Genomic DNA, 26,595 nt, shown 5'->3' on the forward strand with positions numbered 1-26,595 from the left:
CTTACAACTTGGTCCTATAAGCTAAGGTTTCTTCCAACTGCAAACACTACAACTTGTTATCATTAAAAGCGTCGAATAGATCGTGACAAGATGTCTCGCATCTCGACGTAAATAATGACGGGTTAAAATGGGTTCGTAACTATACGGAAAGTTACAGTAGGTTGAATTTATGCTTCCAACTTTAACCGCGGACATTGATGGATGATAAACGGACGATAAAAAACTAAAAAAGCGATCCTTCAGCATCGTAACGCCAAACACTAATTCCAACTTTTTCTTGCTTTGGTGAGTTCGCCCTACGTAATTTAGAGAACTTTGGTCGAATTTGGGTATTGGATGTAATTCCCCGTCAGTCGCTTTAAAATGTTAGGATATTCGACGATTTATTAACAAAAATTTGGAAGTTAAAATCAACTTTCCAGGTATAGCAGCGGTGATAATTATGATAGCTGTTAGCTACAGCTTAACAGATGAAACAATTTGTAAAGAATAGCCTAACAGCTTTCAAAATGCTTGTTGTACTAATTTGACAAACGGTAATTAAAGTAGACTTGGACGGATTTTGTGTGGCTAAGTTTAGGTATACAAAATACCACATATTTTTGTCGGTTAACGTCTATTCTTCAGACCAAAATGAGAAATGTCACATGAAAATAAAATTGCTAACGTTACCGTGTTGAGATGTGGCTAAAAGAATCGCATGTGCAATGCCTAAAATATTTTTATTAAGAAAATACGCCGCAGCCATTAGAATTAACTCTGCGGGCCAAATCCGGCCTGTGGGCCGCAGTTTGGTGGCCCCTGGTCTATAGTATGATTGTGCGACAAGCAGATACGTTAAACTATCTTTGTATTCGCTCGGCACGTCACGAACTTTAGTCAGTAATATTACGTTGCATCTGCACACCATGCAAAATATGTCGACAACTAGACAGTGCGTACTTGTTTGAACCAAGCTTGTGTGAATTGCAGCTATAGTTTCTTAATAGAAGTAAGTCCGTAGCAGAACAGAATCCATTTTTTTCGTTCGAAGAAAACACTTGTTACAAAATAACTGAACAACACGTTAATATGATTTGTATTCAACTTGCATACTTTGAAAAACGTTAAACAGACTTTGCCATCTAAAGCTTCTTTAAATCTGAGGGACAACTAAGTACAACAATAAGCGCATGTCATAAATTTATAGCAAAATATATCAAAACAAATGTGTCAAGGATGGGCAGCAATGCGCTTGACACTAAGCGTGCGCTACTCTCGGTTACTCGGCTTCCACCACATTCCAAACGCAAAAAATAGTAGATTTTATCATAAACTAATAAAAAGTTTAAAAGGAAAAACACTTTTAAACATATAACATTTTAAGTTGATATTGCTTACCTAATGCAATACGCATATTACACACTGGGCACACTTACTTTTTAAAGCCGTTTTCCGCGGAAAATACAGCGTGATAAGACAAAGTAATAAAGCTAGCCTTTAGTCTCTGGTAGATTTTTAACTGCTCGCTTCTGGCAAATGCATCGATTGAGCAACGTCGGTTGTCACCCACAAACGCACAGCTATTATTTTACGCGACCAATCAGCATTAACGATCGTGACAAGAGCACAGACCGTTTAACCAGCGAAACTCGTATTTCGCGAAAAATCGCTATCTGTACTGCTTTGAACGTTAGGTTCATGACGGCTACAAATGCTATCGGCCTCCCTTTCTTATAGTTAGGACAGTGGTTCACAGCCTGTGGTACATTAAGCGTTGTGCGCGAGCAGCATTTAGGGTTTATGAGGAGTTTGAAGCCGGTGTGTATTCTTGCGACTATCGTATGCTGTATTCTCTGTATGTTACAAGCAATTTTTCAATAAAATTTTAAAATATACAGATAGGGTTATGAGCAGTGTTTTTTAAGGTGTTTTGGGGGACCCCCAAATTTCTCCAGCGGTTTCCCAAATTTTGGACTTGCAACTTTTTGGTATTTAAATGAAACACTTGCGGTCTCTTAAAACTACTTAGCGGTCACCCAAACCAAACCTGAAAAAAACCTGGCTATGAGCGAGGCTATTTTAAACTATTTTTTGGCTTTGATATTAGCTAACGATTTATTTCGAAATTTAAGTTTTAATTCAAAGTTATTTCTTTTAAAACAGGAGGTACGCAGCGATTAGCAAAAGACACAAAGTCACGAAAAACTGAAATAAACTTACTATAAAGTGTGATTTATTTTAAATGAAAGTTGTAAATACTCTTGTTTTGACAAGCTGGTGAAAGTAGGAATAGGTGAGGAATTGGGATGACCCCTTTTTACAACGACCTTTTCAAAACGAAAGCGACAGTTCAAACTCAAACAAATGCCTCTCGAGTCCACAAACAGAAATCTATTTCCGCGTTCACCGCGGAACTGGTGCGGGAAATGCCAACACATTTTGGCGGTGGGCACGAAGGCCGATTCTCACTAGCGATAACAAGATCGAAAAACCCATTTTCGCCTTCTGGCCGCTAGCATGACTATTCCGTGACGAACTTCACTAAATTTGTTATTTAAAAGGTTGTATCCTCGTGGAATCCAAAACCATTGACAGGAAGTTTCAGATCGTTCATCACATTTCAACCGACGCGTATAAAAAAAAAACAGCAAAACTCGGCGGTAAAAAAAGAATTATAATTGAGATTTTATACTTGTTGCTTAATTTGAGCACAAATCGTCACTAAAAACTTACGATCTGCGAAATTCTAGCTCAGAGGTGTCCAACATGAGGCAGACCATTATAAAAAATGGCACGCAAGCCCCCCAAAAATACAGCCAATTGTCAAAAAAGCTAAATTTGTTATACAGCCAATTGTCATTGTTTATTCACAATACAAAATTCCCAGCAATTACGACAACAAACAATAACTTCTGATATTATAACACTATACTGTTTTTATTTTTTGTATAAAAGCGCTTTTAATATTAGAAAAAAATAAACTTTTGGCACGGGAAGAAGTTATAAGATAAAAATTGGCACGTAGGCATGTTTGAGTTGGACACCCCTGTTCTAGCTAAAACGACTGATACGGCGTTGTACAGCTGGATTAATTTCTCTATAAATCTCTACCTCAAACGAGATAACACTTTTTCGCATTCTTTCTTCTAGTCCAAATTCAATTTTTCATCAAGACTTTTGCTAAATCTGGAAACGGATCGTTACTAAACTTCCGTAATTCTAACGATTTGCGTAATAAATAAGTCTCGCCAATACGCCTGATACTCCGGTGGTTACCAACATTCACTTATCAGGGAATTGCGATAAGCCCGTATCAATAAACAATTTTCGGCATATAGATAGATAGCACAGATTCTAGGAATTCTAAAATAGCTAACCCAGCGCTTGTACGCACGGCTTTTAGTAAGGTGTGGCTGTTGAAAAAAATTAAACAGACATATACTGTTTTTTTCTGATTTTAAACATATAAAACTATTAACCATAGTTGCACTTGCACCACATAATAATTTTTAACATTTCACTGAAAAAATTGAATATCTCACTTGTATCTTCAAAATTGATGAATAACAACTGATATCTGCAAGTTTATTTTAGAAAACCTTTGGAAACGTTTAATAGACGGATCCGGTCTATACTAAAACACCTAATAGATAACTACAGTTACTAATGCAGTTTTTCAAACGCTTAAAGCACACCAAAAAGACCAACAATTTACAGCAACTAACTTTATTCCGCCTACGTAGTTCAGCAGCAAAAGCAAAACTCCAGCACACCTGTGCGATATCCTACAACTGCAACTGTTTTGTGTCCCTACAGTGTACACAGCGCACACGACACACAGCTCTTTATGCATGTAAAATTAATGCCCGCCCACAACAAACGTATACATCTGTCTGCTGTTGTGTTGCGCCAGATGCACGACCTGAGTTTTTAAGAAGATTAGTAATACGCAAATCGGTGGCACACCTTCGGCGCTCGTGTACAAGTGTGTAAAAGCCTTGATGCTCTTGTAATCACGAGACAGAAACTGGAGTTAAACCTGGTCACCAGATGAAATTTCAAGTCCAACAGCAAATACAATCCAGATCAAACGGTATATGACGACTAGGCATGAAAATAACCTAAACGTTATTGAAAACCAGATGCCTTTTTTATTTATCCACGACTTAATCACTCAAAAGCTATTCTGGTGCAAACAAGGAAACAAACCCAACCATAAATAGACAAAATCGGACAAGATGGTAAAAATCTTAACCCCATAAGCCTTCTCTTAAAATATTTGATAATTTGGATTCGATAAAAAATCCTTCAAAAATATTAACAAAGATTTTCCTGCATAAATTAGTGTTACAAACTTAACAAAAACTGCGTTAAATTTAACTATTTAAAAGTCGAAAAGCCCTTTTCGTACCAAGCAAGCAAACATAACATGTCTTAAAACTTTGAAAATAAAATCTAAATATACCAAATTGACAAGCATGTTTATTTTGCCTTTCAATAAAATTCCTTCGGTTTACTCAGCACACCCACAATAAGTATTACTTCATCTTTTTTTTTTCTCAACTCGAAAATGTTTAGCATCCCTGAACCCTATCACGTCTCGATGACGTAGTGATGACGTATTTTTAGGCGCACGCCAATTGTAGTTAGGTCTGTGCTTGATCCGGGCAATAAATGAGATCAGAGCGACAATCGACCGACACAACAAGTCCAAGATTACCGACTTCCAATACTAGCTTCCGATCTGGAGTGCCTTGTTGTCGGTGAGTGCGTGTGTGTGCACCTGTGTCTGTGTTTCAGTGTGTGTCTGTGTGTTGATAGTTTTTGATACTTTATTTTGTTACTGCCCGATTATGACCGTTTTCGTGTGAACTTTTGACGCTAAGACGGCTATCTTTCGACCATCCTTGGTGACTTTCGCAAAAACAGCAGACTTTTTGATATATACAAAAACTTTTTTTTCAGAGTAGTCGAAGCCTAGCAGCGTGATTGATTTTTCATGATAATGAATTGCAAAGGCGAAAAGGTCGAGTAGATCAACACCATCTTGATAAGGACGTAGCGATACGAGCTTGTTTCATTTTCAGTTAATGTGACTTAGAAGCAATTCAAGCATCACTTATAAAATGTGGGACGCAATTGTTATCAGTCCGTGATTTTATAGTTGGAGCATTCTTTAAACCCAGACTGATAACAATGCAATTCATTACCAAGCTACATTACAGATCCGTGCATAGCGTACCCAATGGATTAGTTTTATAATTTATTTCTATACAGTTGCATTTTATTAGGACAGCTTGTGGCTGTACTTATAAAGCTGTGGCTGCCTTTTATGGTCTAAGGAACGTGTCTGTTCTAATTTGATGTACAATACATATATATTAACTCTCCTGGCACGAATGCAAATTATCTGCTAACCCTTTAGCTGTGACTATGGAACGCGAGACAAATTCGAGTTTTAAGCCCCTATTGATTAAAACGCATAAAATGATCTCGTTCTGTTGGCCTTTCACAGGTAAATCATTCCAAGGGGGAAAACGTTTGTAATTGAAACCTGTCTGACTTTAAATAAAATTCCCCGACTTAAACCTTTCTACAATGACCGCTTTTCAATTCATATACCCCACAGTGCCTACTGCCAATCTGGAAAAATACTGCGTATAGTCTACGCTTTTTAAATAACAAACAAAATGGGTAAATCGACGTTAAGTAAACAAATAGTTTAAGCTTTATTTAAGATATACAAACTATTTTTATTTAGAAACACATAAAAAAAATTATTGTCGTACTGAATAAAAAAGTTTACAAATTGGACACATTAAAGTAAAATTCAATTGTTCTACGAAAACGTTTTCAGCATTTTTCACTTACCATGACGTCGGAATCGCCACAACAAACAGAACAGCAAACCAGCAAGCAGAACAAAAACACGAAAAATCCCAAATCAAACGCGTCTCGGAAACTCCAGAGCGACAACTGCGTAGGTCAGAGCACAGCACAGCAAACGACAACTGGTACAACAGGTTCGATCGAGCCGCAACAAAGCCCAACAGCAACACAGAGTAATAGTAGCAGAGGCGACACAAGCTCTCTACACCACTCTCAAGTCGAAAGTCAGGCCGCAAACTGGGCGCTGTGGCGACGCTGAACGCCAGTCAAGACGCACGAGCGAGAGGCTCAAGACTTGGCACTCGCGTCTCGCGCTTTTTATGCCCAGAGGGCCTTTAGATACGCGCGAGGTTGTTGCTACCGCTGCTGCTGCTTCGGCGCTTGAGCTGCGAGATGGTGTGAATTTTTGACAGGCAAATTTGCGTCATACTAACGTTACGACACGGATATGGTGCCTTGCCTTTTTTGTTGAAAACAGACACAAAAATTGAGGTGTAAATAACAAATTTTAGTAAACGTTAAATAGTAAGCATTTTAGTCACGCCATGTCCCTCAAAGACCAGACCAAAGCGTTGTGCCTGCTGTCGTGTCTATGGCGTTTTGACTTTTTTTAAAAGCAAAAAAAGGTTTTAGGTTTAAATATTAGGGTATAAATAACCAAATTTTCACGAAAAGTTAAATAAAGTAAACACCTAAGTCTAAGTCACGTCATTTCTTTCAAACATCAATGCGAGGTGCCTGCCGCACTGGCGATGGTGTTCTGACTGAAAAAACAAACTATATTTCAGTGATAGTTCCGGCAAAAAAAATACGGAAAGCTGCAGAACACATGACATGACAACCGATAATAACAAGCACAACAGCAATGCGCGAATCAGCCGAATCATACAGTGACAATCGCCAATCAGACAACGCAATTCAGCGAAATGCCAGCATTTCGGTTTCGCCATGTTTTCAAAATGTTCTTCTCACTAAAATTGTAAGAAGTCACCTTTACTTTTTTGAAGTATATAGCCCTCTTGAATAAGTTAACTCTGCGAACAGGATATAGCACAAATAAAGTTTGGGCAATAAAGTTACGTTCAACGCAAACTGCTAAATGTGCAACACAGGAGCAAAAGTCAATCGCAATTCTCGATGAAGTTCTAACAACTGCGAAACCTTGACCGCAGTCTGTTTGCTGCAATGTCTTCAATCGATATGTCGTTTTTTGTTTTGAGCCAGACCTTAATGTTATGAAAATGGCGTCGTCGTAAACAAATTTCACTCAAATCGCTTCAAAAACATCGCAATTAGTTTTTTCTCGGTTTACGCCTAACGCCGATTACTGCGAACTAAAAAAATCTCACAAACCGCAACCGTGGGCTTAATCTGAATTCTGAGGCCTGCGGCGTTCACGCCAAGTTCGTAGGAGGCTTAAAAAAACGAAATGTCAGCCCATCTTAGGTACGAGAATAGCTGCCAACGTCACGTGATACAGGCCGTTACTTGGAACTCGCATTGACGTTCTTACGCCATGCTCGTTAAACGCATTTTCGCCAAAATATGATTACGCGCGCATTCGGTCTTTTCATGTCTCGGAAGCGTGTAGTTCAGTGTGAAAGGACCAAATGCAAAAATAGACCCACCGACGCACCCGCCCAAGCGAAACAATGGGATATTTCCGTGGCTGTCACGGTACGTTTGGAGGCCTTTCAGCAACGCTAGTTCTCAATACACACCTTAAATTTGATTTTTAAGGGCAGGTGTTCATATTCAACGCGCACCCCCTTAACAATTTTTTTGGTTCGCTTGGATCAGGGTCAGAATGGAAATTTTAGAGACGACGTTTTTAAACAAGTTAATATATTAGCCTGCTGTTTTTCAGTCGAACAAACGTGAAACTAAATTGAGTCGAAAGATACTTAAGGAGAAAGCGCCAAAGCATTTTTTTTTCATTTATTAGGTTGTACATCAATATTTTAATTAAGCCATCATGGACCCCCCCAAACTAGTCCACGTATCACCAAGGTGTCCATGGAAATCAGTTTTAGAACTCCTGTTTTGGGGGTTCGAAATCGCTTCGCAAATCTATCGGCACCGATACCACCGTAGTATCGGACGAGTACCGATACTTCAACTTGGCATCGGGTATCGGATCCGATCCGATAATATCGGACAACCCTAGGCGCAATACTTCAACTCGAGGTAATACAACTATCCCAAGACATGCCTGTCTAAAAGTTGTTTTAAGGCATCAAATAAGACGTTAACACAAAACGAGTTACGCTGAAACACAACAGCCGAGTCTGTACTTTGTTCAAAAAAGTCCTTATTCTTTTCTGTTCGCCTCATGCCCTGTTGAAACCCTTAAGCACAGATGTGTACCGAGCGAGACAAACATATTGTATTGCCCACAAGCATAGCGTATTGAAACGTGAGATTCTGTTCGGACGTCAATCACCTTTGAAAGCCACTAAAAGCGGCGATGTATTGCAGCTCACAAGGAGGCCATAAACGACAGTAAAACACCTGGTCCTAAGAAGCACACACGTAATACACGGCGACTTGTGGTTTCACCTTTTCAAAGCGTGAACACTGAGCGAAAAAAAGAAAGTAAAAAAATCTCTAGTGTAATGATAACCTGGAAAAGATAGATTTTTGTGTAGGGAGAATTTTCACAATGACACATTATTTTGTTTTGTCAGCAGTAAAATTTAATTTTCATTGACATATTTTTTTTGTCATAACACAAGCTTCACAGTATAACGCGTAAGTAATAAAATATACCACATGCAAATTTATTTTGCGATTTACAAAAAAAAGAAAAATCGCATGGGTAATGAATAATGATGATCTAAAAAGGGTAAACTTTCATGTGGGCATGAAAATTATTTTTTACGTCACACTGACCAATCCTATTGTTTTGCCAGCAGTAAAATTTAATTTGCGTTGACATAATTTGTCATAACACAAGCTTCACAGTATAACGCGCCAGTAATATAATATATACCGCATGTAAATTTGTCTCGCGATTTACAAAAATTAGCATTTAACTTGAATGTATCCTTTAGCTGACTATTGTTCAACCTTTTTTCGCGGCGATCTGAAATACTAAGCGTAAGTTTAAAAGCGAGGCTTTGGCGACCAATTATTCTCACAAAAGATTTTATAAGCAAACAAAACAAAAACATTATCTTAAATAAGTTCTAATTTAAATAATATGAGCCATGTCATAGTACTGCATATTCCAAAATTTTAGAAAAATCCTTCTCAGAACCAATCTCAATAAGTCTAACCGTTTAAAACTACTGCAGTCGGCGACCCAACCGATTTGAGGAAGACGGCTTTAACTGTTTTGTCTTCTCAGCGACACGGAAATATATCTTACTGAACAGCCGTGTTTTCCAGCGCAAACTTTGACGACTAAAAATTACAAAGCCGGTTATAGTTCAGCGAATCAACCGAACGCTAAAAAATCATGTCTCAGTAGCTCCGTGAAGCGATAGATACGAACCTTTCTAATCCCGTGGTTCTTTTTTCGAAGTCGAGCCGCAAATTACCAACTAAGGTTCACGCGCATATGTGGAACGCGCATTGTTCGCCACAAACTCACAGGCCAGTGCTTATTAACTTTGCGTGGAGCGCCGAGTGACAATTCTTGGGAGAGGGTAATAGAATAAGATACCGGCACAAGGCTATACTTTATCATTTTTGCGGTCAGAGTAACAACGGCGACATACAGGGCTACTTCAGGATGAGAAAGTCATAATGACAAGAATTGCCTTCCAACTTTTATAAGGGAGATTTGGAAAATTTCAATTACATTAACTGATGATGGGACAAACGAAAACGTCTCTTTAAGATGATGTTGATTTTCTCGACCTTTTCGGCTTTGAGATTCATTATCAAACTCCATAGCAGATCCGTTGTTCGTGCAAAATAAATAAATTTTATAAAAATTTATAGATTTTCGTAGACCTAAAATTACATCACTTGACGTGTATTTAATGATTTGAAATCAAAACAGTGTCAAAGCCATGATCAACACAATATCAATTGTTTAAAAATTATTTTACTACGGCCGGTAACTAACTTAAGCCAAAGTCGCTAAGTAAGAGAATTTTCTGGCTGTGCTGTTACGGCAAGTTATAGAATAAGGCAGTAAGAGTAGTGGCTTTGCCGTAACAAACAGTGACATAAATTTTGTCCCGATATTGCTGCAAATTACTTAACTATAGCATAATACCAACCTATCTACCATCAACCAAACCAACTAACTCCATCAATATACTGTTAAACCAAGTTTACATTTTCTGACCAGGTACAACGCTGCCCTTCATGGTATGTCGGTTTAGTAATTGCAATAATAAAGCGTATAGCCAATTAAAAAAACACATTAAGTTTGAACAATTTTCTAAAAATTAACTAGCCTTACTGTCATGATGAACATGGCTCCAACTTACAAAGATGCTACCACACAAGCCAACAAACAACAACCATAATGCAAACTGTCATCTTTGTCAAATTAGGCATGTAGGTTTATTTTTAACGTTCAGCCCTACAGGCGTTTCGTTATGATAAGAGAGATATAGTGTTAAGATGATACGATCACATTAGAGATTTGTGGGTAGATTCCTGACTAAAATCTAACCATTTCCTGACGCAAATCTGACTCAAATTCAATGCAGGCTGCGGGTAAGGCAAACTCAACGTGGACCATTTATGTCTTGTACAAAATGCATACGAGACTGCGGAAAGTAAGAGATACAAAAAAGGCGTTTTTATTGTTAAGTGGAACACGTTTATCGAATCTAGTAAATTCTTAAAAAGTAATTTTAAAGCAAAACGGTAACAAAAAAGCTCGAAAACTGAAACCCACTTTTGGCACAATTGAATATCGAGCGCATACAAAGGTAGGTATTTTTGTAAACGTTTCAAAAAATCCTAAAATAATGGCTGGAGGTTGTAGTTAGACGTGGATTGAATATCGAAGTCAACACAGCAGTAGGTAGCATTTGGTCTCGGATAAATATTTGTCCATTTTTAACCTCAATTGAGTTTATTACCGTGGAAACCCGTTGGAACGGTACTCTCATATTGATTTTACAACCTTTTCGTTGCACCTATGGGTATCACAAATCACAACGCTGCTTTCATAAGGTCACTGCTGTTTATAAAACGAGGAACGCATTTAGTTAACATCCTTTATTAACAACAATTTTATTCAACTGCACTGGACAGTTTACTTTAGCTAAGAAAACGTCATTACTTGTTTTTTCGTCTGGCGTTTTACGGAATTTTTATGCACACCGCGAAACTTTGATAAGGTTGTATAAGTAGGGTTTTCCTGGTAACTTTTGGTAAGTAATATTAAAATTAAATGCTTCCAGTTTATATTCGTTTTTCTTGATTACACCTCTTGTCTCCAGCCCACAAATGAGCGACCTCACATCTCTTTACGCGGAGGGCGAAAAATCCATCTACGCCCAACTATACCTTTCCATAAACAGAAGGCGGGCAGTCTGTTGGCGCGATCAAATCAACTGAGGACGGTAGGCCGACACAAATAAACAGGAAACACGCAAATGACTCGCAGCCTGGGCGGGTATAAGTCACATCTCTGCGGAGGTGAGGCGTGTAACCTGGTCTTATCTATATCAGGAATCTTTCGTTCTGTTGCAGACAACCGTTTTACAAAGCTAGGCTCACAAGATCGACACGCGTATGCCAAAGTTGAACAAGTCTATGAAGTAATTGGTAAAGAATGCACCTCACATCGTACGAGGGCATCTCTTAAACCTTGGTCATTTAAAATATACTTTATATTTTTGCCTTACTTGGACCTGGCACCTTGACAATGTTCAACTATAAAAATACAATTTGTTTTCAAATAAGTTTCCCTGATAATTCTGATTTCTATATTTAAATACCACATCAAATAAATACAGTATTATTGATGTCCCAAAATAAATACAGCATCATTACCACAATCCAATTGGCAAAACCTAACCAACTAAAATAAAACTATAAAAGTTTCCGTTTAAAACTACACCTTAATGCAATCGTTCCGCGTTGGTAAAAAATAATTGTCTTTTATCAGTGGCACATAATACAATCCTACATCGGTTGGTAAAAATAACAATTAATTTGTCTCTGAAATACGGCTATCCTATAAACAAAGAAAATATAGAATTCTAGGTTCCTTTTTTAATGTAAAGCTGTGGTCTAACTACAATTCTACATAGACTTGGTCAAAATGCAATTTGCAGTGCCACCCAATTAAAAGCAGTGCCACCCAAATTAAGAGTTTTCAAACTCTGGAAAAATGCGGCTATACAATATCGTCTAAGAAATAGATTCATATAGGTTCTTCTCTGCCCAATCAAGGCCGTAGCCTTACTACAACCCAGTACATCAGTACCCAATCAGACCCCACCTGAACAAGTGAAGTGTAAAGTGTTACGCGAGCCTGCAGACCAGTCAAGTGTCACAACAAGCATGGTAGTCAGACGACGACCTACTAAATCTTAGCCAGCACTACTTAACCTTAGCCAGCCCTACTAAACCGAAGCGGCTAACTCAATTACCTGCCCGTAGTTTCGGTTGTAGACAGGAAACAGCCTTTTTACTGCGCGATAATTGTTGCCAACAACCATGACGGGTTGCTACAGTTAACTGAAGGTTGCTATAGTTGACCGAGGGGTTGCTGGTCGACTGTAGCGTTAATTAATTAGAAAATACGCAACATTTCTATTGGGTACGTTTTAAGCCGGGTGCTGCTCGGTAACAATCGCTTGAATTCCATGGTAGCGCTCTTTCAGAGGTATATTTGACCGAGTACTTTCGTTTTAGTGTCTTTTGTGTGGGCAGTTGGCAGCACGAAATGCCACTTTTTGTACTTTAAACACTTGATTGTTTAAATAAGGAAGAATAACCTTGCAGACACCTATTCCACGTGAGATTTCGGACAGTTCGATAAGTAACGCTCAAACGACATTTAATTTAAAAAAATCCGTGTTTTTTTAAATGATTTAACCCAAATCTAATAGGATTTTTTTTGTTTCCGACAAACTTGTTTTATGGTAATTTTTTGCTTCTTATGTAGATATCTGACTAAAGACAACTATGGAGACTTGAAATAATTGTAAAAATGAACGTATTTTTCTGTTTCGAAGCCTTGTATATCGCATTGTAATCGAAAACATGTACATCATATTTTCGACTCTGGGTCCGAAAGTTAAACCCATTATCTCCGACAACTTTCAGTGCTCAAAAGCGATCCGTAAAAACGTAAACGGCTTTAAACGTTATTGACAGCGTTAAAAACCACACACCGTTAAAACGCAATCGTAAAAATAAAACATTCAATTTACCTTAAGATTCCAACTCTTGAAACGGCGTCTTTTACGAACAGAACAAAACCTTTTATAAGCAAGCGCCCACCCGCAGTCGTAACTGGCCTACGCTTCACAAACGGAAAGAGAGGCGGAGAAAAAAAGGCAGGAGACGATTTGAACAAGAGCAAAGGATATTTATTTACGGACGGCGTTGATCCGGGAAAGTACCGAAGTCGCGACCCGACAAGCAGCGTACCAAGCTAACAGCAGCTGGCGATTTAATTAGAAAAAACCCAAGGGATTCTGACGAGCTACTATTGCTTTCCAAGGCGGTGGTGCGTAAGTGCTACACGATAGACGACGGAATCTGGGCAATTTATGGCCTGTCACTCCACAAAATACCCGTTGTACTAACTTAAGTCACTGACCTGAGTCCTTTGACCCAATTAACTTGACTTAAGAATTAGGAGCAAAATGACTTGACTTGACTTAATCTTTTGACCGAAATGACTTGACCTGAACTTACGTTATTTTTTCAAACGTTTGGGTAAAATGAATTGTTTCATGAAATAATTTTCAATAAAATGGAGTTATTTATCTCAATTTTTGCACGTTAAATATTTACTTTCTGTGTATTGCGTCTTTGTTATTTTTAGTTATTGCTCAGAATAATCAGACGAGTTTAACAAGTTTATTAGTTTATAGTAGAACGTTTTATTTTTCAGCGCAACTTGTTATTTTTTTTTGCAAAACCCTTGACTTCGACTTCAGCCAATTCAAAACGACTAGTTGACAACACTGCGAAATACTGATTGCGAACTATTTGAATTAGGGATGACGATACGCTGCATTGGTTTGCAAATCATGGCTAAAAATGCTGTATCCAAATATTGGACAAGCACTGAAACTACGAATATCAGAAATCGGCTTAAATCCGATTTAATCGGTCTATCCTGGCCAACACACCGACGAAATTGCAGAAATAACAACAAAAACGACAACTTTGGCCAAACTACTAGAAAAATACACATACTCGGTTGGTTTTGTTTGAACAAGCCAATCAACAGCAAAGCGAAAGTCAGTGGCGTTGTAGACACACGAACGCTATTGTGCTAAGGGCATGGTGAAATTGAAGCTGCTAGTTGGTGCGAATGACAACGATAACATCCCCTGCTAATGTTAAGGTGTGATCACAAGTTCACGGATAATTGATTTTAGGCTAAAGCGCTCTTCAGGCTTTCCCGTGTGACTTTGGTGTGCGCTATGATCTAGCTGTTTGCTGTTGGGTATTTCACCCTTTCTGCTTCTAAATTCAATGTACTTAATCCAGAAAGGGTTAAGTTTGGCGTATATTCATGCTATCACATTGCATTGGAAGCGGGTTTATTGTCGTCGTTTACTGCTTTAACGATGTTTTTTGGTAAAAAAATATATCGATGTTTGTAAACTGGATTAAAGTGGCACCTACACTAGTTTTTGAGAAGAAATTGGTACCTTTTATTTCATTCGAATAAGAAAAAAAACGATGCCACCTCCTATGTTTGCCATTAAAATGGCTGGATCCAGGATTTTTGTTTCGGGCATGGTCAAATTAGAGAGTTGTATTTACATAGGATAATTTGGCCAAACTTTTAATTTAAAAGGTTACATGACGCCTTGGCACATAAAGAGAGAGATTTGAATTTATCTTGAAACAGCATTTATGTTTCAGAGGACTTTCTCGCCGAACCCCTGAAACAGTTCAATGGAACCCTTGGTAAGAACTACTGGGCCATGAAACAAATCACAAGGCAAGTGTGTGTTTCTAGACCAATCAAATCAAGTGGGTCAAAGTGAAAGCAACTGCTGGGAAGCATGGACGGGTTTATAATCGACAATACTCGAATGGCTGTGTTGCAATATCAACAATACAACACCAAAACCACTGATACTGCGACTAGGGGTGTGAGATATTATTCAATCGGAGTCGATACCTTATATTAAGTGGCTGTATCACCCGTGACTTGAGAGTAGGATTGTGTCATTGTCGATTCAATATAAATGTAAATTAAAAGTCTTAGCCATATTTTTTATTTGCTTATTTAAATAATTTATTTACTTACTTAAATAAAAACATATTTTTTGACCAAACGCAGTATTTTTCTACCTGGAAACTATCTCTTGTGTTCAAAAAACGTTAAGGTAAATAATCGAGGATACTAAACTTTTAAATACGCTATAGAACAGGTCTGCGCTACTTGCAAGAAACCTAGAGCCTTATTTTTTAGCCAAACTTACTGTTAACTAAAGCCACGCCACACACATACGCGAAACAGAGTTTCAACATGTTCCTTCCTCACTGACAAACATAACTTTCCTCAACCATATTTATTGTAGGGTACACTATGCACGGACCTGTAATGTAGCTTAATAATAAATTTCAAAGCCAAAAAAAGGTCGAGTAGATCGACAGCATCTTGATTAAGACGTTTCGATACGAACTTGTGTCATCTTCAGTTAGTGTGACTGAAAAGCAAATCAAAGCTTCACTTATAAAAGGTAGGACGCAATTGTTATCATCAGAGTTTTTACAGTTGGAGCCTTTAGGTGTTGAATAGGTAGAGCGGATGCTGTCGATCTACTCGACCTTTTTGGCTTTGAAATTTATTATTAAGCTATATTTATTGTAAATGTTACACAACAAAAATGGTGAGAAGGTTACCTGAACGCAAATTGAACAAAAAATGACAAAAGTTTGGGAAACCCTGCTATACGGGAGACACAATGTATCTTTCTAAATCTAACGCTGGGCGACTGTATCAACTATTGCCGGGAATTTAAAACCTGGTAATTCGTTTTTTTGTTCATTGTTGATTGTTCAACGACTAAAGACTAAATTTGCAAACTGTGTCAGCGTAATGTACATATTAACTGGCTTTTTAAATTGCGGCATTTTCAACTTTTTAAATGACCGACGTCGGTTATAGTCAGTTACTTTCCAGTGTACACAACGTTTTTGAAACGTAGCTATGAACGCGATGAATCAGATAGGAAATCGTTTTCCTTAACGCACAAATGTAAACATCTCGAGAAGCGTATATATACGGCCCGGCTAACAGTCAACAACAATTTCATGGATGTGCAAATACACATCTTCGCCCGTACGTCGACTGTCAAACAAGTAAATCAAAATGGATAAAATGTTTAAAGAAAAAAATTTCAGACCCGAGTCATTTAAAACCATGTTGATTGTGGTTAGGGGGCAATTGCAGTGCTGACCTGATGACTTAACTGACTTCAATTATATGGACAAAAGACTTGACGTCGACTCGAGTCATTTAGGGAAAAAATCTTAGTTTGCTCATTGTTGCATTTTTAGTGTTTGCATGGCAAAATAATGCCTAAAACCAGGAGTTTTGTCCATTTTAATAGCTTAACATTTATTTTTTTTTTAAACTTCACTTGGGACTTGATTTGATATTTGTTAAAAATCACTTGACGTAGACTAAAGTTTTCTCGTAAATGCATTTCCGATATTTAAACTCATTTTATAATGACTTGTTTATACCACTTCTTAGTTTTTCTTTTTATACTGTACGGGTTTCTTAAAACCGATCAATTATTGCTTCGATAGCTTTGTAAGCAAACGGGTAGGGTCATGGAGATGTTCTAACTAGCAAATAACACGCCTCGGATAATCCTCATCAGCTACGCTGTCACCTTAGACAGGATTAGAGCAAAGTCAATAACTTACTCTTGCCCCATAAGTAGTCATGTGGGCATATAGCGCCACCTAGGGTAAAGGCAAAACGCAGTGAAAAATCTTTAACGTTTGGTTCATGACAGTGGATCACATAGATGGTTAATGCGATTAAATCAAGCTCCATTAAACATAAGCAGCTTTTAAAAGGCAAGTTTTATTGGGAATTTGATGTGACAATAATAAGTTCCAATTTAAACACATCTAATATGTACTCAAGTGGTGCTTGACTTTTTGCACCACGCCCTTTTTGGTAATTGTCTTGTGCCTTGCGCCCCATCATACATTAAATAATTATCATACTAAAAGCTGTATTTTAAGTATTAAACGATAGTAGCCCGAAATTCGCAAATCAAAATCATAATGAACCATTTTTCTTCAGTTAGTTATCTACAGATGTGTAATTTTGATGTTAAGCATAGGACAGTATTGACGCAGCATTAACAACGAACAAACGCTAAATGAAACAAATAAAATCATTTACATGATTAAATATTGAAGTACAGCTAGCGTCCCCTAGGAATTGGTTAGCCAATTGATGAAAAATAATTTACACGTATGAGTTAAGATGCTGTTATCAGTAAATTTAATGAGCTAACGATCTTCGCGTTTATTGTTTTGCCACAGCACCTTAATTATGGGTCTTAAAATAATCCTAATAAAAGAGAGCCGCTATACAAGAAAGGACTGTACAAGTGGACGTCATCAAGCCAGGAATACAAACAATTTCAGTTCCGCATTTTATGCATGTAATAAAAAAATGTGGGCGACAAGCTTGCAAACTATGTTTTTCGTTAACGTTAAGAATTTCAAAAATATTTCACCTTTAGCAAGTGATCTTGCATTTGTTAACGGCCAAAGGTGAGGTGAAGGCATTTTGTAGAAACTTTAAAAAAAATATCACAAAACGTCAAAAAAAGAACGGCGAACCGGACAATGTCAGTTATTATATAACACGAAAAGCATAATATTTTTTTTATTATTATTACGCTTGAACAACAAAATAGAAAAACGAACGAGAATCAAAAATTAGCACCTATCAAGAAGCGACAGGCTGGGCTATAGGCTAGCTCACATAATTTTATGAGTTACAAGTTTTCAGAATTGAAATACTCAGGATGTTTTATCGACTTAATCAACATAGAAAGCGTCGGTAGTGTCTTTGCATACTTACAAAGGTACATAAAGAACCGCGCACATAACAGTAAGTAATTCAACAGATTATAGTCAACAGCAGTCTCCAAACAGGAGAGTTGCAGGATTGTTTTGTAAAGAAATTAAAAGCTTTAAAGGGATCCAAGATGTAATTTCTTCACAAAAGCTTTCAATATATTACCAATTATAAAATATATGCGATATAGTTTCAAGGGCATTGCGACAGAAAACACAATGGTCGGAGTCAGTTTTTACAAACGAGAAAAATGCTTCGTTTGCTGCAGTGGCACGTAGGTTAAGTTTTATGTGAAACGAGCGCAGTTTGGTTTCAATTATGGAATTATAGACATTACAGTTTTTCCCAAGAAGTTGTATTTGGATAACGGCCAAGTCCCGCTCCCAATTTTTCGTTGCTTTTTTTCGTCGGAGCGATTCATATTTTATTGTATAGGGTCTATGGTGTGTCACACATTTGAAATAATGCAGTACATTCGTTAATTAAACATACTTTAATTTTGGAGATGTCATCAGTATAATCCCATTCAGGTGACAAGGCAACAATCATTTTAATAAAGGATGTAAAATCGTTAATATATGGGTTAAAGCAGGGTATCTTAAACTATTTTTACCGCGGACTTCAAACAAAATGTTTTGATTCGCGTGGACCAGGGTGCGAAAATTTATTTAGAGATGACATCATAAATTGACGTCACCATACAATAAATCATTCTGCTATTTCCGATCAAAAAATGCGAAAATGAAATGAAGAAGTCTAAACACATTCGGTGCAAAAACGTTTTACTTTTAATTAAACTATTTTATTTGAAAAAATTATTTCTTTTTAAATATACACTTGGGCCTGATGGGCCCCTTAAAATTCACGTACCCTCAAGGGGTCCACGGACGCCAGTTAAAGAACCCCTTGGTTAAAGTTGTATCAAAAAGCGAACTCTCGCCTTAACCGCGTGAAAACATGGCGTTGCTCGCTCCAAACGGCAACAACTTGTCAAATAACTTCCTCCCCGGGTCTCGAGTGTAAGTGGTTGAGTCGCGTCGGGCGTTCTGGCCGCTTACCAATCACGCGAATCGATTGGGCCGCCCGCAATTGTGCTTTATTGCCTGTGCGCGCGCTCTCCCTGTTTCGTGCTATTGGGGGTGAGTGGTACGGACCACAAAGAAAAGTTACCGATTTCGAGGGCTGCTGTTGCGCTGTGAATGGTTTTGAGCGCTGAACGCTGGGTTCGACACCACAGTATGTGCATTGTACATATGTAATAGGGGAGTATCTTTATTGAATACACAACCTTTGGCAGCAGGTTTTTGCTTGTCGATCACTGACGCGTATGCAAACAACAAAACTCAAAAGTTTAAAAACCAGAAACATTTTTGGAAGGAATAAATATTTCGCCTATACTGGTATCGTCAGTTCCTTTAAGGAAAGTAAAATACATACTTTTTATTAATTTGATTATTACTTTTCTATGTATATGTATTTTACTTTACTTATAGGAACTGAGGATGTCAGTATGAGCGAAATATATATACCTTTAAAAAATGTATGATCCTGCTTCTATTGTTTATATGATAGGGATGTCCAATACTTGATATTTTGTTCCGAATCCGACACTCCATATTTTTGGTAACAAGGTTTTCGATCCGATTACCAAATGATATCTTTGATATGCTCAAACAATCAAAATTGATGTAATCAATAAGTTTTAAGGCAATTCTATCCGGGTTACAAGCCAAAGTTCGTTTTGGCGTTAAGACTTCAATTACATCAATTTTGATTGTTTGAGCGCAGTAAAGACATCATTTGGTAATCGGATCGAAAACCTTGTCACCAAAAATAGGAAACTTTGCTTTGCCGTTGAGGAGTTTAGTTACCTTTGGTTGTTAACCTACTGTTTTTCACGAACAAAGCTTTCAAGGTAGAAATCGCTGCGGTCGATCGCAAATCGTGGCTGAAGTTTCGATATTAATTTGATATCAATTCGGAACCGATATCACCCTTGTATTGGAGGGGATCGATAATAATACCTGGTATCGGGTATCGTAATCCGATATTATGGACATTCATTTACATTAGACACGAGTAGCTCACTGTCTCCTGATATGACCAATGTCATTTCAAATTTTGTTTTTGTTCCTTATACTTCTTACTTGCAAGAAAATCTCGATGGCCGAACATTTGCTTCTGTTAATGTTCAAGTGGTCGTGAATTACAGCGATTTTTGTAGTCGGTTTGCGAACTGCTCGACGAATTTCAAGATTCATTAAATGTGTTTTAAGAGCAGTAATGAAACAGTTGGTATCGAATCTAACGACCGCACTTTCAACTCAAAATATCAGGTTTTGGAATGTAAAAAAGCATGGACATTTCTAATTGAATTGCACTGTTTGTACTTAATGCAATGCAAAAACGCATTATTGCCAATCTTTATGACCTAGCCCTAGGCACATAAATGATCGAATGCGAAATCTAAGTGAATAGGGCAGTGGTCTATACAGCCAATCATGTTTTTTGATAATTGTCGTATAATTACTACATTATTTTTGTTAATATGCACTCAAAGTTGCCTTTGTATTTCGGTTTGCTAGTTGAAGACAGAAGTGTTACTAATGAATATAATTTATTTCAATTAATGGCCACTTTCAGCTTTAATTCCGCGAGAATTTTCCAATTTAAATTAGGGAAAAAGCCACAAAGGAAGAACAATTATTATAACATTTTAACATTTCGTGGCACTATGAACTTAAGGCTTAGCAATAACTAATCATCTACTCGAAATTGCACTTATGCTTATTATTTCATTTTTAACTGACTGAGTTTTTGGCAACTAAACATCGCAGGATTATATACAGTAGAAGCAGAATGTTAAAGTCACGTATTTTCATTTAGAGTTGATGTATGTTAATGCTTAACTACCGTGCATAGGCTTAATTGCAGAACTGTCTAACTGTCCAACTGTCACAGACTTAGATATCGCTTGCACGTATTATAAAGAATAGCCGCCACACACGATACGTGGTTGATATTAAATTGACTTTTGCACCCGCCAGTTGGACCAATCAGCACTGGCCCGGACAACTCACCAAAACATCGGTACGTCTTCTGCGAATTTCCGCCCTATAGCCTAGTAATTTTGGATTTAGCAAAATAAGTATATTTCTAATTGCAAATAAGCTGAAACACTTAGAAAGTAAGGATCTCCCGCGGACAATAAAATGTAAAAGAAAGATTCTTGTCTTCGTATCCAAAGATCTTAAGACTGTTTATTTATGAAAACAGATAAAACATAAAATCATTTCTTAAAATCTTACAGAAATATATATATTACGCCTATAAGGCATCATCAGTTTCTGTACAAAAAACAAACATGTAAAAATGCCAATATGGGTGGTTAAAAAGTTTTAACTATATATTTCTGTAAGATTTTAAGAAATGATTTTATGTTTTATCTGTTTTAAGATAATTGCAAATAAAGAATGTCTTGAATGGTGACAGGTCGTACATTGTTCGACAACAATCGGCACTCGCCCGGAGAGAATTGCACTTGCATTAGGGCGAATTCAAAATCTCAACCCTTCGTCCTGGCATTGAAATCGTGAATTCTTGCAACACTTTATACTCGTACACTTAAATGAAGGTTTACCATAGGTATTTCGCTTTTCAAGTTTATACGACGAATCCCTTGAGCTTTGCTGTTTAGAGTTTAGTGCAAGAGTTTGGCCTGTCTTGCACCGCATTTTGTTCAAAACATGTACACTCTGGGCGTTTACATAAGCGAACAAGACGTACACCACGTAACTAAGTATCAAGCATGTTTTCACTTAAAACTTTATAGACGTACGCACACCATAAAGAGACAGCTGCCTTAACCAGAGTAAATGTAAACCGTAACGGTAAGAAACGCAGATCCGGTAAAAGAATTGCTGCCGGAACGCCGTTTCAGTAAAATATTTTTAGGGACATCGTATTGGTGGAAAAATGTTCGATTTTCTACCAGTTCATGTCCTTTTTTAGCAGACCAGCGCCACGACTTTCGACGATAACGCCAAGTTTTCCTTCAGGTACGAAAATTTTTAATCATCTCGGTAAAAAAGTATTCCACCCTTGTACTTCACCTACTTTCTTTTGGTTGTACTCTATCGTAATTGAAATTTAAATTGGTAAAACTTTCCTACATACTTTGCGCAAAAGTAATCAGATAACCTCGCCAGACTTTGAAAACTCCACGTAACAAGAGTTAATTAAGGAACCGTTTTCAGGAGTTAGAATTCGTTCGCGTGAATTTGCACTTTGACCTCTCTGCTGGTAGCGCACAAAAAGGTTTTGTTTATTCCCAGATTCTTTTTTTGCCTTCGTCAAAAGAAAGCAGTAATCTAAGCCTTTTAATTTAATGTTTGGTATGTGCGCGGTGTATTTGCCGTGCTCATTCAAATTTAAATACAGGTTTGTCAGCTTCGGGTTTCAACGACAAAAACGTGTTGTCCACGCTATTTGTTTACAAAAGCTTCTGAAGGTCTCTGTAGTTTTACAACAATGCACGCTTTAAATTTAAAGCCTTTATTTAAGTCAGCGGTTCCCAATCAGGGGTCCGTAAACACACTACAAATAATAAATATGACAGACATTTTATTCAATGTTCGCTTCTATTTATAAATACAGGCGCAGGTTTGAAAAAATACTGGCTACGTTCGCGTTGAAAAAATTAAAAGTCTGTAAGTTTTATACTTTGTTTTGACAGTTTTAATAAAAAAAGGTTGGGAACAACGGATTTAGGATAAAAGGCAGTAAGATGCCGAATACTACACTGTCAAATAGGTCAACATACGTGGTTTAAATGCCTGTTGGCACAGTTGCGAAATTCGAACGTAAACAACCTGAATATTGCCCTTTAAACGACCCAGTTGTCACCGTGGAGCGTCCTACTTGGAAAATAACGTCACAACAAATTGTTTCGACTGCAAATTTGGTGTCCAACAGCACATCGGGATTTATAATCGCATTAAACATAGGACAACATAGTGGCCACAATAAAGCCAGACAAAAAGATCACAACCAGTCGTAACTCCGCGGTAACACGAGTTAATTAAGCATTTCGAAGATTTCTTCAATAATAGCATTTTTTCACGCCAGGGGTTAAGTAAAGGGATTGCTTTCAGTAGTTACAATTAGAGATAGACCGATATATCGGTTTACCGATAATATCGGCCGATAATTGGCTTCTACCGATATATCGGTATCGGTAAATGTAGGCCAATACTGTGGCCGATATTTTAGAAGTACGGAAATATGATATAATTTTTCCTGTACAACAAACAACTTAACCATTTAAAAAAAATGGGTTTTAGCATCACGCCAAGTCAATGTGCAAAAAAATAGTTTTATAATTGATAATGGTATATAAACTAAAACGTTATTTGGATTTTATTTTCAATTAATTCAAATTTTGAACATTTCTTAGGTTTATAAAAGATCGATTTCGGTATCGGGTATCGGTCGACAAAATTGTAAAAAGTCGGGTATTGGTATCGGTCAAATAAGTGATATCGGTCGATCTCTAGTTACAATTTCTTCGCGTTAAAGTTCGTCACTCGTTAGTATTTATAACTACAAGCGCAGTTTTGCAAAAAAATATTAGTTAAGCGTTTGAAAAATGGGAAGTCTGTAAGTTTGATACTTTGTTTTGACAGTTTTAATAAAACAAGGTTGGGAACCACTGATTTAAGCTATATATAATACAGTAAGATGCCGAATACTACACTGTCAAATAGGTCAACATACGCGGTTTAAATGCCTGTTGGCACAGTTGCGAAATTCGAACGTAAACAACCTGAATATTGCCCTTTAAACGACCCAGTTGTCACCGTGGAGCGTCGTGCCTGGAAAATAACGTCACAACAAATTGTTTCGGCTGTAAATTTGGTGTCCAACAGCACATCGGGATTTATAATCGCATTAAACATAGGACGACATAGTGGCCACCATAAAGCCAGACAAACAGATTCTCACCAGTCGTAAATCTACCCGTGGTGACTTTAAAGCATTCAGCGACGGATTTTAAAAGCGTAGTATGAAATACCTCAGTTTTGCGCACGGCCTAGACAACGAATTTCTCCCTTTTCGAAAGCAAACGAATCGGCGAACGTAGCAAGGTCGCTATTATGGTTTGTTAAACCACACCGTACCGGTTCCCATTGCGTTCCCGGCTGGGCAAATAAGATAAAGCTTCACAACCGCTTTTATCCGAAAGAGCTACCTTTATAAGTGGGTAAACAGTCGGACGAACTGGAAAAATGTGGCGTTGTTTTAACAGTGTTCACACAGTGCCTTGTACTGTGCATGTGCAGTACAAAAAAGCATTTAGCTTGAAATTTTTGTGAGTTTTTATAATACGAACCTAACAATCAAAACACACTATTTTTTGAAGACATTATTGACAAAAGCGGTGCACTGAGACTAAACCAAGATACAATTGGCAAAAAATACACAGACTAATTTTAACACAACTATATGTGTTTTTATTTACTAATTGTGTACTTCTTGCTTTATTTTATTTTGCTTTTAGATACTCAAGATGCTCACAGGAATGAAATATATGTATCACATAACACCAAAACAAACTGATTTTTGGTTTTCACAGATTTGTGCTTATTTAGGTTTTCACAGTTTTATAATTCTTTGTTTTCATTCTCTGGCAACCAACGTTAGGTATTAAAGCCGGGATAATTGAAAATTTTAGTTTAAGGCTGCGCCTAATTAAAATTCAATATTTATGAGATATACAAAATAGGAGTGCGCCATGTGTGCATAGGGTGTGTACTCTAAGGATCTTTGTTTAATGAATAATTTAGGCGACTCCCTAAAACACAAACTAATGGAGAATTCAGTTACTGCTGTTCCTCATATAACTCGCTTTCAAATCTACTACATTGTTCATTTATACACACTTGATCATGCAGCACCACTAAGCAAAAGTGTATAATGTCACATGTAAAGGATCTTAAGTTTGTATTAACAGAAATAAATAGCATCTAGTTCTGCTAGTGATAACATGTCAAATGTATTATTTAACTAGGCCAAAAACATGTTTAATTTTTTACACTTTCTTCTCATTTATCTGAATAAATTCAAGTTTTTTTTTCCGAGAAAAAAAAAACTTAAAACATATTTTTTTGCTTGAGAGTTAAGACTTACAATTTAAAAAATGTTATTAGGCCAGTCATATTAAATTACATCCTAATATTCCTAATCACCTGGCTGTTTCTGGCTTTTTGACTCTTCTTTCGCTCCATTAGTTCAGCTTTCCATGGTGGCAGTTCCAACATCTTGATGATCTAAATAAGTGACAAAAAGCAGTGTACTAATTTTGCTTTAACCGGCATTTAGAAGCAACAGAAAGTGTGTTACATGTTACTTCAACAGTTGATTTAACTCAAAATAAAGTATTTTAACTGGAATGATATTCATTGTTTTATTAGGCTTTTGACATAGTGCTAACCCTAATTTCACTTTTAAGTGTGGCCAAAACTTGAGATTTATTTTGAAAGTGACATTTTTCAATATAAGCTTAAGGAGAATACAGCTGTAATGCCAATTTTATGAGTAGGTTGGTTCAATTTATGCTTAACCATGTAATAATCAACATGTTTAAAAAGTAAAATAAGTTTATTCCATAATTTTGGGGAATACCTTTCTACTAAATGCCCAATCATTTTTGTAAAAACACAAAAAATGGTATAGGTAGATTTCTTATTAGAAGCCCGTGGAACTTTTACATCACACATCTATGGGTTAAAGCCCTTGGGGTTTTATTATATTAAATATGAACCAAAACAACGAAGTCAATTAACCTTTTTAAAAGCCCAACAAAAATCAAAACATATCCATGATGTATGACTATTGCAAAACAAATTAAAAGGCAGTTTACATATGAACCCGTCTGATGTGAACATAGATTTACTTAACAAGCAAAATAAAAAAAAACGAACAAGTCACATCTTTAAATTAACACACAACACAGTTAGTTAGATTTGTAATACTTTTATAGAACTTCAAGTTTGGCTGAAAATTAACAATGTACAACATCTTTAAACGTCTTACCGGTTTTATTTCACAGGGTTACGGCAGTTTGTTTCTTGTACTTCGGTTGATAATTTGATAAACTTGATATTGCAATAACAGACGGTAAAATGTCAACGCCAATTACAAAACATACAAAATTTCAGCAAAAAATCAGTAACCTTATGGCGACAGCGACCAGTTTGACAGCAGTATACCATTTATTGCCCTATCTGTCACTGTCCAGCCAGCTAAAAAGCACGTCAGCAGTCAGCACTTGGTATGTTTTGCAACTTCAGCTTCAAATTTCAGCCGCTTCTTCTGTTCAGTTTAAAAACAATAAACGCCGAACAATTTTTTGCCGATTGCTTAACAGCGTCGTCTACCGGGTGACTAAAATTATATAGCTTACCGTTTGGCGGCAATTATTGGCCGCGAAGCTT

The 26,595-nt window shown here is 37.1% G+C and overlaps 1 protein-coding gene and 1 pseudogene across 3 annotated transcripts in view; both read right to left on the reverse strand.

The window, feature by feature from the left end:
* Positions 1–26,416, reverse strand: part of LOC146133588 (uncharacterized) — a 35,549-nt gene extending 9,133 nt beyond the window's left edge. Inside the window, exons 1-2 of one of the 3 annotated variants that reach the window (XM_083397011.1) lie at positions 26,195–26,416; positions 25,348–25,428 (exon numbers count right to left, since the gene is read on the reverse strand). In XM_083397011.1, coding sequence (XP_083253137.1) covers positions 25,348–25,419 — 72 coding nt within the window. In that variant the 5' untranslated portion in view covers positions 25,420–25,428; positions 26,195–26,416. Of the gene's footprint in view, positions 1–5,853; positions 6,740–25,347; positions 25,429–26,194 lie in introns of those variants that run through there. The other 2 variants (XM_083397010.1, XM_083397012.1) reach the window with 2 other exon arrangements.
* LOC146133589 (U4 spliceosomal RNA) lies at positions 16,770–16,901 on the reverse strand (annotated as a pseudogene).
* Positions 26,417–26,595: the final 179 nt, after the last annotated feature.

This window comes from Ascidiella aspersa, chromosome 9, assembly GCF_963924565.1.
Source record: "Ascidiella aspersa chromosome 9, kaAscAspe10.2, whole genome shotgun sequence".
Classification (NCBI taxonomy): Eukaryota; Metazoa; Chordata; class Ascidiacea; order Phlebobranchia; family Ascidiidae; genus Ascidiella; species Ascidiella aspersa.